The 12,861-nt window shown below is 34.2% G+C and overlaps 1 protein-coding gene and 1 long non-coding RNA gene across 5 annotated transcripts in view; one reads left to right on the forward strand and one right to left on the reverse strand.

Annotated features, from left to right (window-relative positions):
* HEATR5A (HEAT repeat containing 5A) overlaps positions 1-12,861 on the forward strand; it is a 122,446-nt gene that overhangs the window by 69,976 nt on the left and 39,609 nt on the right. For all 4 annotated transcript variants that reach the window (XM_057488506.1, XM_057488507.1, XM_057488508.1 and 1 more), the window contains exons 15-19: positions 244-407; positions 494-669; positions 9,011-9,116; positions 9,753-9,943; positions 11,189-11,345. In XM_057488506.1, coding sequence (XP_057344489.1) covers positions 244-407; positions 494-669; positions 9,011-9,116; positions 9,753-9,943; positions 11,189-11,345 — 794 coding nt within the window. The remainder of the gene's footprint in view (positions 1-243; positions 408-493; positions 670-9,010; positions 9,117-9,752; positions 9,944-11,188; positions 11,346-12,861) is intronic.
* The window catches only part of LOC130679529 (uncharacterized), an 84,312-nt gene that overhangs the window by 1,335 nt on the left and 70,116 nt on the right, over positions 1-12,861 (reverse strand). The gene's annotated exons all lie outside the window — the stretch shown is intronic.

Here is a 12,861-nt window from a genome sequence, read left to right on the forward strand (position 1 = left end):
CACACACACATACTTTGAGATGTCTGTTCAGTACCCATTCTTACCCTGTGACCAGTAGCATACAGTTGAGCCGTTCATTTGTAGGGCATTTTTTAAGCATTAGATATATTATCTTTGGTTGTGATAGATTCAAGTTAGCTGATATGTAGATTAAAAGCTCAACTTGAATTTTTTTAACCCTTACTGTAACCAGTTAACTGCTATTACTAAATTGCTAATTGCTCTTTTTCTCTGACTCAACAGAAAACCTCTGCACTATCCTCAAAGAGCTGGCTGCTGACCTGACTGCCCCTGATATACAGGTGGCAGCATCTACATTTTTACTTCCGCCCCTCTGTCATCAGGATGATCTTCTGATACTGAGTCCTTTGCTACAGGAGACTGACCATAAATTTATTGAGGAACAGGTAAGGTCATTTTTCAGTAACTCTTGGGTTGATTCAGTCTGTGAACAGTGGTTTTAAAACCTTATATGTTAATTTTTTTCTTTTAGCTCCTGCTTGGTAGTGGTATTGCTTGTGGAAGTCTCGAGTACGACCCTTATACTATTTATGAGAAAGGTGTAGAAGGAGATTCTGTGCCTAAACCCCTACCTCCAACACTATCAGTTATTAGCTCTGCAGTCAAGCTTTTTGGAGTTGTATGTGCTCATGTGGGAGAAGCTCAAAGGTAAACCATCTTGAGTAATTCACTTTTCCTGAAATAAATAGTTCACTTATCCTGAAACATAATACTTCAGGATTGGTAATAGATTTGATGAATGCATAATAGAGAGCTGGTGGGTAAGAAGAATGTTGTTAAATGTTCTTATTAATATAAAAGATATCTTAGAGATAACAAGTGGAGGTGAAAAAAGCTGTTGTTTAGTTATTCACTTGGCTAATATTTAATAAGCAGTTAAGGTAGTGATTAAATTAAATGACTGTATTAACCTGGCAACTACTAGGCACTCATGGATACAACACTTTACCCACTATTAGCTTATCATCTAGCTGAAAATACAAATGAAAATCTCAGTGACACAGAACATTGGTTTATGAACTATTGTTACCTCATCCAGCCCCCAAAAAAAACTCACTGATTTTCTTCTTAGACTAGGTCTCATAGGCTTTCTTGCCTTGGAGACATTATAGGCCTAGGAGTTAATCTTCAGTGTTTGGCAGATTTCAAAAATTAGATTAAAACTAATTAGTCTTAAGTTTGGTGGATTTCAGTTCACTCAAAATACTTTGGGTTTGAAAAATCAAAGGCTGATAGTGACTTCTCATTGAGAATGACGGTTCCTTAATTGGTAACTGAAGATAATACCTTTCTTGACTATCAAAAAATATTACTCATGTCCGGTATCCAGAATTCTGTTTTTATCTGAGATATTGAATGGAAGTGAATCTCTCACTTAGGCTATGCTGGTTAACAACTTACAAATTATTAACTCCTCAGTCATTCAGATATTCTCTCTCTTCCCCCCGCCCCCAACCTCTGTCTCTGTCATGCTAGATCAAACAGTACATTTGACTAGATCATAGCTTTTATATCATTTTATCCAGTTATTCTTCCAGAGAATATCAGTTAGTTAGGGAATTTAACCTTGGTCTCTTTGATGAAGACTCACAAAAATATTTGAGTCTTGTCAGATATGCATTTCTGATACAGGACTTTGGAAAGCTTTAAACTCAGAAGATGATGTTTTCTCCTAATTTATTTGTAGCCTATAGCTCCTGCATATACTATAACTATAAAGTTATAGTTATAAGATACTAAAGACAAATTATAAATGAATGATATAACACTAAAAGATGAGAGGAAAATTTTATTTTCCACCACCTACCTAATTATAAAGCATATAATTAATTTAAAATAATTTGGATTAATACAGCAATAACTACACTGATGAAACAAGGGCAGCTATATGGGCAGAACATTTATATTAAACATGTTTTTAAATGACTCTACTCTTTTTGATAGACATAAGAAAGAAGGTGAACAAGAAAAAATATATACTTCTTACAAGCTTTCCTTTTAATATATTAATTTTATTACTTTTTTAGATAAGTTTTTTCTTTAGATTTATTGCCCCAACTGTACTTTCAAGGAAATGGTTTCATATTTCTATTGTTTAAATGTAATGAACTTTGAAGTGTGCTGAGTGTTTCTTTTAACCCCACCTGCATTAAAAATAATATATAGAACGAATATTCAAGTGAGGGGAGATTTTGCTTGTTTTAATAAAAAAAAGTTGAGAACTGGTAAAAGCAACACATATTCTGTTTGGGTTCTAACTGATTAAAAATAGTAGTCTTGCTTTTCCTGCTAATTTGGAGATTTTTACAGGAAGGAAATGGTCTGGCAGGATCCTAGATACAAAAAGTGGGTAGTACAATTTGGTACTGGCACAAGAACAGACCCATAGACCAATGGAACAGACTAGAGAGCCCTGATATAAACCCAACCATATATGGTCAGTTAATATATGATAAAGGAGCCATGGACGTACAATGGGGAAATGACAGCCTCTCCAACAGCTGGTGTTGGCAAAACTGGACAGCTACATGCAAGAGAATGAAACTGGATTATTGTTTAACCCCACACACAAAAGTAAACTTGAAGTGGATTAAAGACTTGAATGTAAGTCATGAAACCATAAAATTCTTAGAAGACAACATAAGCAAACATCTCCTGAATAAAAGCATGAGCAACTTCTTCCTGAACACATCTCCTTGAGAAAGGGAAACAAAAGCAAAAATGAACTCATCGGACTACATCAAACTAAAAAGTTTCTGCATGGCAAAGGACACCATCAACAGAACAAAAAGGCATCCTACAGTATGGGAGAATATATTTGTAAATGACATATCTGACAAGGGGTTAACATCCAAAGTAAGAAACACCCAAAAAGCAAATAACCCGATTAACAAATGGGCAGAGGATATGAAGAGACAGTTCTCCAAAGAAGAAATTCAGATGGCCAACAAACACATGAAAAGATGCTCCACATCACTGACCATCAGGGAAATGTAAATTAAAACCACAGTGAGATATCACCTCACACCAGTAAGGATCGCCACCATCCAAAAGACAAACAACAACAAATGTTGGTGAGGATGTGGAGAAAAGGGAACCCTCCTACACTGCTGGTGGGAATGTAAGCTACTTCAACCATTGTGGAAAGCAATATGGAGGTTCCTCAAAAAACTAAAAATAGAAATACCATTTGGCCCAGGAATCCCACTCCTTGGAATATACCCAAAGAATACAACTTCTCAGATTCAAAAAGACATATGCAGCCCTATGTTTATCGCAGCACTTTTTACAATAGCCAAGATATGGAAGCAACCTAAGTGTCCATCTGTAGATGAATGGATAAAGAAGAGGTGGTGCATATATACAATAGAATACTATTCAGCCATAAGAAAGAAACAAATCCTACCTTTTGCAACAACATGGATGGAGCTGGAGGACATTATGCTCAGTGAGATAAGCCAGATGGAGAAAGACAAATGCCAAATGATTTCCCTCATTTGTGGAGTATAACAAAGAAGCAAAACTGAAGGAACAAAATGGCAGCAGACTCAGAGACTCCAGGAATGAACTAGTGGTTCCCAAAGGGCAGGGGGTGTGGAAGGGTGGGTGGGGAGGGAGGGAGAAGGGGATTGAGGGGCATTATGTTTAGTACAGACGGTGTGGGGTATCACGGGGTGAACAGTGTAGCACAGAAAAGGCACATAGTGGATCTCTGGCAACTTGCTGCACTGATGGACAGTGACTGCATTGGGGTGTGGGTGGGGACTTGATAAGATGAGTAAATGTAGTAACCACATTGTTTTTTCATGTGAAATCTTCATAAGAGTGTATATCAATCATACCTTAATAAAAAATTTAAAAAGAAAAAGTGGGTCATAGGCAGTCTTCAGTGGGTGTTCCTGGAGGACCAGAGGACAGCAAGTATATAAATAGGAAAGTTAAGTTTGTGGTTTCCTGTTGTCTCCATATGATGCTTGTTTAAAATGGCAGACCCTTCTTCTTTGACTATATATTTTCATTTCTAGAGAATAAAGGCTTTAAAGTGCCTATATTTAACAATAACAACTGAATATTTCAAAACATTTTATTATTGTGATTATCTTCATGTTGAAAGAGTTTAAAAGAAACTCTTTTTTCGATTGTCTTAAGATTGTAAACAGGTTTTTCGTATTTCATTTATGCACTTAGAAATTAAATTGTCATTATCATCAGTTGATTCTATTTTGATTGCAGGATTCTAAAAGTAAGAAAACGTTGCATTGGTAATATTAACAGCACTAAAATTTTAGAGTTCTAAGTTGTCAAGGTATTTTATATAGGAAAGAAATATTATTGATTTTGTGCATGTATTGTTTGTGGTTGCTTTTAAATATATTTTGCACCTAATTGCAAAGAATGAATAGTTTGGTTCACCTGAAGATTGTCCCACCCTTGACTATATATTGCAGTTATTTGAACAACTTTTTGAAATGTAGATTCTGACTTACTAGTATGATATGCATACTATGTTTAGCATTGAAATTTTTAAAAATTCCTTACATGATTCTGATGTGCAGCCACTACTTTAAATGCTATAAAATGATACAGATTTTGAGTTGTGAGAGAGAGAAGAAAAGCATATAGTTCTCAGTACTGAAAATGTTCACCGTTACATACACTCCCTGAAAATACAAAGTAGATCGGCATTTTTTAATGTTATGTCTTTGCTGTATACTCAGTTAACTATGTATTTTTATTTCAACTAGACTGAAAACTTTGTTTCAGTATCAATTTCCTTCCTAATTGTCATGTTATAATTGATACTATTTAGGAATACCAATTCAGTTTTACTAAAAACAAATCATCTCCATCTTCCTGAAGATTTGGAATGTTTTGTTGAGCTCTCTGTCAAAATTGGGGTGGAGAGGAAGAGAAATGAGAAAAAATAGGGGGCTCTGGCAGTCCTGTTTACATACAGTCTTTGGTCCATGAATGTACACAAGAAAATAGTACCAAATTTTATTACAATATAACAAAATTCTCAAGCTCCAATCTTACATATTTTTAGTGCTTTCAACATCATACAGTGTCATTATACATGGTGATTAGGATATGATCTAAAAATAACGTTTTAGGTTTTTTTGATCATGTTACTGTTATCCTTAATTTCTCTTTGTCATCACATTTACCCCCCATAGTCTTCCTACAGGGCAATTTGGGCATGAATCTGTTCTTGAAACAAAATGGCTTACATGTAGTTTTGGAAATTGGGCAAAAATTGTATATATATTTATCATATTATTCATATTAAAATTAGAAACTGCCTAAATGTCATAGAATAAGGAAGTTAAAGTATTATATTGCTGGACTATTATACTATTAGCTATTTGAAATTATTTCATTATAATGGTTAATAAATTGGGAATGATGTTTCAGGAAAAATGAGTTAATGAAATGTGTACAATGTGCTCCCACTTTTATAAAAATGATATCCCTCTGCCCATTGGGAGTGGTTTGGGGAAAACTAGAACAAAGATGATGAAATGTGAATGATGGCTCTTTGTAGATGGTGGCTTTATGGCTAAATTTTATTTTCTTCCAATGTGCTTTTCTGAATTTTTCAAATCCATTGTAATCAACAGAATGAATCTTGAAATGAGGAAATGAATACTTAGAGTTAGTGTGGTTTTCCCAAAATTTTCAGTGATTTACCATTTTTTTATCAAAGTATCATTGATATACAATCTTATTGGTTTCAAATATACAACACAGTGCTTCAACAGGTACCCATATTACTAAATCCTCACCCTCACTAGTGCAGTTACTATCTTTCAACATAGAAAGATGTTACAGAATCATTGATTATGTTCTCCATGCTGTACTGCTGTCCCCGTAACCACCTTATATTATGATTAAGAATTTTGTGCCCCTTTATCTCCCTCACTCTCCCCACCCACCCAACCCATCCCCTCCCTCACAGTAACCACTAGTCACTTCTCAGTGTCTATGAGTCTACTGCTATTTTGTTCATTCTGTTTTGCTTTGTCTTTATAGTCCACAAATAAGTGAAATCATATGGTATTTGTCTTTCTCTACCTGGCTTATTTCACTGAGCATAATACCCTCTGAGTCCATGCATGTTGTTGCAAATAGCAAGATTTCTTTTTATGGCTGAATAATACTCCATTGTGTATATGTACCACATCTTCCTTATACTGTCATATATTGATGGATACTTAGGTTGCTTCCATATCTTGGCTCTTGTAAATAATGTGGTGATAAACACACATCTTTTTTTGTTGCATATATCTTTTCAAATCAGGGATTTTGTTTTCTTTGGGTAAATTCCTATAAGTGCAATTACTGGGTCATATGGCATTTCTGTTTTTAATTTTGAGGACCTTCCATACTGCTTTCCACTGTAGCTGCACCAATTTACATTCCCACCAACAGTGTAGGAGGGTTCCCTTTTCTCCACATTTTCACCGAAACACTTGTTATTTCTTGTCTTTTGGATACTGGCCAATCTGATTAGTGTGAGGTGATATCCCATTGTAGTTTTGATTTGCATTTCTCTGATGATTAGTGATGTGGGACATCTTTTCATGTGCATCTTAGCCATCTGTATTTCTTTGAAATTCATTCAGTTCATATTTTAATCCGGTTATTTGTTTTTGTTTTTGTTTTTTGGTGTTGAGACATAGGAGCTCTTTATAATTTTTTAATGTTAACCCCTTGTCAGATAAATTGATTACGAATATATTCTTCCATACAGTAGGTTGCCTTCTTATTCTGCCAGTGATGTCCTTTGCTGTACAGAAGCTTTTTAGTTGGATGTAGTCCCACTTGTTCATTTTTTATTTTGTTTTCCCTTGCTCAAGAAGGTGCATCCAGGAAAAAATTGCTCATACTTAGGTTCAAGAGATTTTTGCCTGTGTTTTCTTCTAAGTGTTTTATGGTTTCATGTCTTAACACTCAGTCTTTGATCCATTTCAAGTTTACTTTTGTGAGTGGAGTTAGACAGTAATCCACTTTATTCTCTTTCATGTAGCTGTCCTGTTTTCCCAATACCAGTTACTGAAGAAGCTATCTTTTCTCCACTGTATATTCATGGCTCCTTTATCATATATTAATTGACCATATATGCATGGGTTTATATTTGGGCTCTCTATTCTGTTCCATTGATTTGTGGGTCTGTTCTTGTTCCAGTACCATACTATTTTCATTACTGTAGCTTTGTAGATTCAAGTATAGCTTGAAGTTGGAGTGTAATCCCCCCAGCTTTGTTCTTTCTCAGAATTGCTTTGACAATTTGGGGTCTTTTGTGGTACCATGTGAATTTTAGAACTATTTGTTCTAGTTCATTGAAAAATACTGTTGGTATTTTGATAGGGCTTGCACTGAATCTGTAAATTGCTTTGGGCAGATGGCTATTTTGATAATATTAATTCTTCCTATTCATGAACATGGGCTAGATTTCCATTTGTTAGTGTCATCTTTAATTTCTCTCATGAGTGTCTTGTAGTTTTCAGAGTATAGGTCTTTAACCTCCTTGGTTACGTTTATTCCTAGGTATTTTATTCCTTTTGATGCAATTGTAAATGGAGTTGTTTTCCTGACTTCTCTTTCTGCTAGTTCACTGTTAGTATATAGGAATGCAAGAGATTTTTGTTTATTAATTCTGTATTCTGCAGTGATCTACCATTTTTATTATGTATTATGAATTGATTATATATATATATACTGCTTTCCCCAACTTGTATGATACATACATAGCCTCACATCTTCCTTTTTTTTCTAACTTCTTCCACAGTTTGATTAGCACAATGCCCATATCTGTTCTATTTTGATAACAAAATTGCCATTTGGAGCAGAACTATATTTAGTTCTTGTTGCCTCAGTAGAATGACAGATTGCTAGTTGAGGGCTCAAAGAAATTATTGGAAGTACATTAGAATTGGGTAGAAGTAGACCCATATGCCATCTTCAGCCAGTCATGCTTTGTTTTTACTCACTAGATGCAATAGTGATGCAGTTATGATTGTTCAGCAAGTATTTGCCTGCCTATTACATGCCAAACACAGATACCAAAGAGGTGAGGATAAAAGTATAAGGACCTTTGCCTGCCACTAAGATAGATAACAACCAAAAAATAACCTTAAACATTATTTCAGTTTCCTGGTTTAAAGAGAAGTGGAGACAAGAAGTACAGGGCTTAGAAACAATGTTGTTAAACACTGGAGAAATTAGTAGAAAAGATGAAGTGGTTTATTTCATGGTTATATATCTTTAACTTCAACAAAAGGATTTAAAAGCTCTGTGCTGTCAGGACATAAAACATAATTCACAGAAGATACATAAATAGCTAATGGACACATTCAACCCCAGAGCAAAAATAATGTTTATATTCATCATAATTAGAATTAGACTATTGCTCTCCACCAGTAAAAGGATTGAACAAATTGTAGTACCTGTATATGGTAACTTTGGCTTCATGAAAGTTAGCAAAGAATGAAAATGATTTGAAAAGTGCTAAAGTATTAATGTTAAATGAGAAAAACAGGAGTTAATATCGTTTTATATATAGTATGATCCCAAGTACATTTTTAAAGCATAGTTGTGCTGCTTCTCATTTACTATACATGACACAAGTTGGTGCTACCTTTAAAATGAAGCAATGTATTTGAATCCAGTAAGTTACTGAAATAGCTGGATTTGCCTGGGTAAATCTTCATTAAGTGCTGCACTTACTATTTTTTTTCCAAAATAACATTTCTCCCCCACTGTCAGAATGACACAAGTCAAGATATTTTTGTATTGGTTATGATGTATTTTATTTTCCTAAAAGTGCTTCAGTGTTTTCAGCAACAGTATGTCATTTTACCTAACAAAATAATATAACAAAACAGATTGCCAGTAGATACTCAGTTCTGCCCTTTGGCTTATTTTATCTTTATTAACAAATCTATTATCTTACCTATTTGCTTTTAAATCTTGTTTCTGATTTTAGGCTTCTTATATTGGAACAGCTTTTGGACAGTATAAAACACACAAAAGGACCTCGACAACAAGTAGTTCAGTTACATGTTGTTTCTTCACTTTCTAGTTTCTTGAAGGTAAATCTGTTTTTTAAAAATTCAGGTGCTTTTTTTTTCCTCCCTGTTGTATTGTCAACTGAGTAGGTTGAAAGAAGGTGTTTTTAAAGGGTATTGCTTGCCTCCCACACCCATTTTTTAAAATCTCCTCATGGAAATGTTTCAGGATTTATAATTTCCCTTTTACATTTTTCCATTTAAAACTTGTTAGCCAGAAATCAAACCTATAATATTGGTTTAGAGCCGTGCTTTAACTTAAGCCTAATATCCTAGACCAGGGATTGACTGACTTTGGCCTATGGGCCACATCTGGCTCATTGTTGCATTTATGGCTTATTACCTCTAAGTGAAATATAATACAGGTTTCTTTGGTCATTTACCTTATAGAAATACCTATTGTTTTTTTGAGTACATATGTATGTACTACAGTGATAATTGATCACCATGTTGTTTGCCTGGAGGTTCAAAATTCTTAAGTACTTTCTGAGAAAAATCAAATTATGTTTGTATATTCATTGTGGATTTTTTTGTGTTCTGATTTTTTTTTTTAAGTAGTAATCCAAGTATGAGCATATTTGGTTAACCAGAATACACAATCCAAACTGGGTAAGAGAATTCACTACAATTATAAGTTTGGATGTTCCTTATGTGTTTCAGTATGTGGCTGGCTGCAAGGGAAATTTGGGTCCAGAAGAAATGAGAAGACCTGCCCTAGCATTAGTGATGGGAGCCCTAGAAAGTCCCAACCCCCTCTTGAGGTGTGCGGCTGCTGAGGCCTGGGCTCGATTAGCCCAAGTGGGTAATGATGGAGCATTTACTACTGCATTAGCTCAAGTCAGCTTTGACAAGTAAGTGAATTTGTTATTTAATACTCACGGGCTGTGTGTCAAAACTGGGTATATAGCTTGTTGGTTTGTTCAAACTAGTGCAACTTCATTGAGAATGAACTAAGAAAAAAATTGGCAGATGTGGATACTTTAAAGAGAACCCCCTTTGGCCTGCTTGTCTTAGAACATAAAATTATTACCACTTCAGCTTTAGTTTTTATAAATAGATCACTCTGAATGGTACACTTGGCTTTCAGTGGAATGGACTCTAAGAGTAATACACTTAAGGAGTTTTATCACTTAAAATATAGTTGACAGGTAGTAAGAACCATCTAGTAGAAGGAGAAAAGGCTGTAGGCTACAGATGAGGAAATGCACATTTTTCATTTCTACCAGCTCTGTGACTGCAAGCAGGTTATTTAATCCTCACAGCCAGTTGTCCTCTATTTTAAATAGTAGGTTGTTAAAACTGCCCTGCCAATTTTAAGAAGGTTAAAGTAAGATAATAAATATGAAAGTAATATGAAAATAATAAAACATCCACAAATAAAAGTTCATGGTTATATTAGTTATATTTATATTAGTTTAAGTTATATTACTTGTGGTGGTCATAATGCAGGTAGCACTTTGACCTCCTAGTTTACTGAATATGATTTGGTTAAGAATTTGAAGTCTGAAGCTAGATTACTAACTTTGTTCAAATCCCAGTTCTTCCATTTAATAGTTCGTTACCTTATAAAAGAGACTTTGGCTACTGTTTTGGTTTCCTTATCTATAAAAAGGAACTGGAAATAGTATACATCTCAAGGTTGTTAGGAGGATTAAGGGACTAAATGGAAAGTGCTTAAATTAGCACATAATACTAGGAAACCACTAATAAATGTTAATCTCTTTTATTATATTAATTTTAAAATCAAAGTTATTGAACTGAAAATCTTTTTATATGGAATTAAAGTATCTCAGGAATGTGAGTTTTTAAAATACAATTTGATGGTAAAGTAATAATCCTGCCATAGACATTTAGTATGTAAGTAGCTCTGAAGACATTGAAATTGTTCATACTTACATAATTAATAATGTGAAGGCATTTTTATTTAAAATATTTCTCTTTTCAAGATATCTTTCAGGTTATTTCAGAATTTTTTTTTATCAGTTAACAAAATATATATCTAAATTTTGCAGTTGTTCATAAAAACTTCTGCTTACTGACAGTGTGCGTGCATTAGTTTCTGTGATTATCATTTATTTTTATTGCCATAATTACAGACTGAAATCAGCAAGGGATGTGGTTACCAGAACAGGACATTCATTGGCTTTGGGATCCCTACATAGGTATTTAGGAGGAATAAGTTCTCAACATTTAAATTCTTGTGTTGGAATCCTTTATACTTTGTCTCAGGATAGCACTTCTCCTGATGTGCAGGTAAGTACCCCATGTGATACCTTCCTTGGAATTCATGATTTGTAGATAAGGTAGATTATGTTTTTTATGAACATTAGTAATTTGTAAATAACCCCTATAGTAAACACCAAATCCATTGTTAACCTTGATGGATTTTTAAAATTCTTATCTATGTTCATATTCAGAGACTAAAGTTCAAAATCCTTTTCTGAAAATGGATCTCCCTTCCATCTTACTAATAATATTTACTATTTTGGAGATCTTAATAGGTATCAAGTATTGTACATTCTTCTAAACATACTAACATATTTAATCCTCACGTAATCTAGGGTGTATATTCCCTATCCACCCTATACAGAAAGAAAATTGAAGTTTACAGAAGCTAACATTTGAAAAGCTAATAAACCATGGAATCAGGCCAAGAATGCAAGTCATGGACTCTAAACCCATGTTCTGAATCAGATTACCATATTATTGTACATAGCTTACACATGTCTCTCAAAATCATTAAACAAATCTTTAATGATTGTTACTCTTTGTCTCCCCTTATCCATCTCTGTCCCCATTGTGTATTCTCAATTACTATAGGAGCCTCCTACCTGGTTCACTTTATTTTTAGGTTCTTTTTAACTCTCCCTAGATATTAAGCCAAATTTCTTTTCCTACAAGACTAACATCTTGCCACTTCCCTACTGAAAAGCTGCAGAAAATACTTATTGCTCCTAGATGAGCTTCTCGTTCCAGTCCCATCACTGACTCAGGAACCTTCTCTGTTATTACCCCCAAAGTAGTGGTCTTCTCCTACCAATGATCTCCCTGCTTTCCTCCCAGCAATGTCATTCTTATATCTGCATTTTCTGTTGCTCTTCTTCCTTCCTATTGCTATCTGATAATCCAGATTTTTTAATATTCTAAGGCCTAGTTTAACCACTTTCCTTGTCAAACTTCAACATCCTACTCCAATTAGCTTTCATTCTTTGAACTGCCATGTTTTTAATAGTTTCCTCCACATAATCGAGCACTTAATTGAGTTGACTTGTAGGTGTTCCATTCTTTCATCCTTCTTTTAATGCAGTCCTTTTTACTTCTATTTACTATCTTCCTCCTCTTCCCCTTCAAGAAGTTTGTTCTGAAGGCAAATACTTACATAAACCAAATACCCTTCTTTGTTGATTAAGTCCTTTTTTTCCATGGCTTCCAGTGTCATCAAATCTGACTCTTCTTAATTCCTGGTATCTCTCACCTAACAAGAGTTTGTTTTTGTAGCATTTAAAGTACTCTAAGCTTTCTTATATATTTATTGATAAGAGGGATGAAACTTTCTCAGTTGATTTCCTAAAAGGAGAACTTTTTAATATATTTCTATTGTGGAAAGTTCAAACATACATAAAAGTAGAATGTATACTGTAAGAAAACTATGATACACATCATCCACCTTCATTGGTTGTATTATGGCCAGTCTTGTTTCATTTAAACCAGAGTTAGCAAACTTACTCTATAAAGAGCCAGATAGTAAGTTATTTAGGCTTTACATTTC

The sequence above is a fragment of the Manis pentadactyla genome, chromosome 11 (genome assembly GCF_030020395.1).
Source record: "Manis pentadactyla isolate mManPen7 chromosome 11, mManPen7.hap1, whole genome shotgun sequence".
Lineage (NCBI taxonomy): Eukaryota > Metazoa > Chordata > Mammalia > Pholidota > Manidae > Manis > Manis pentadactyla.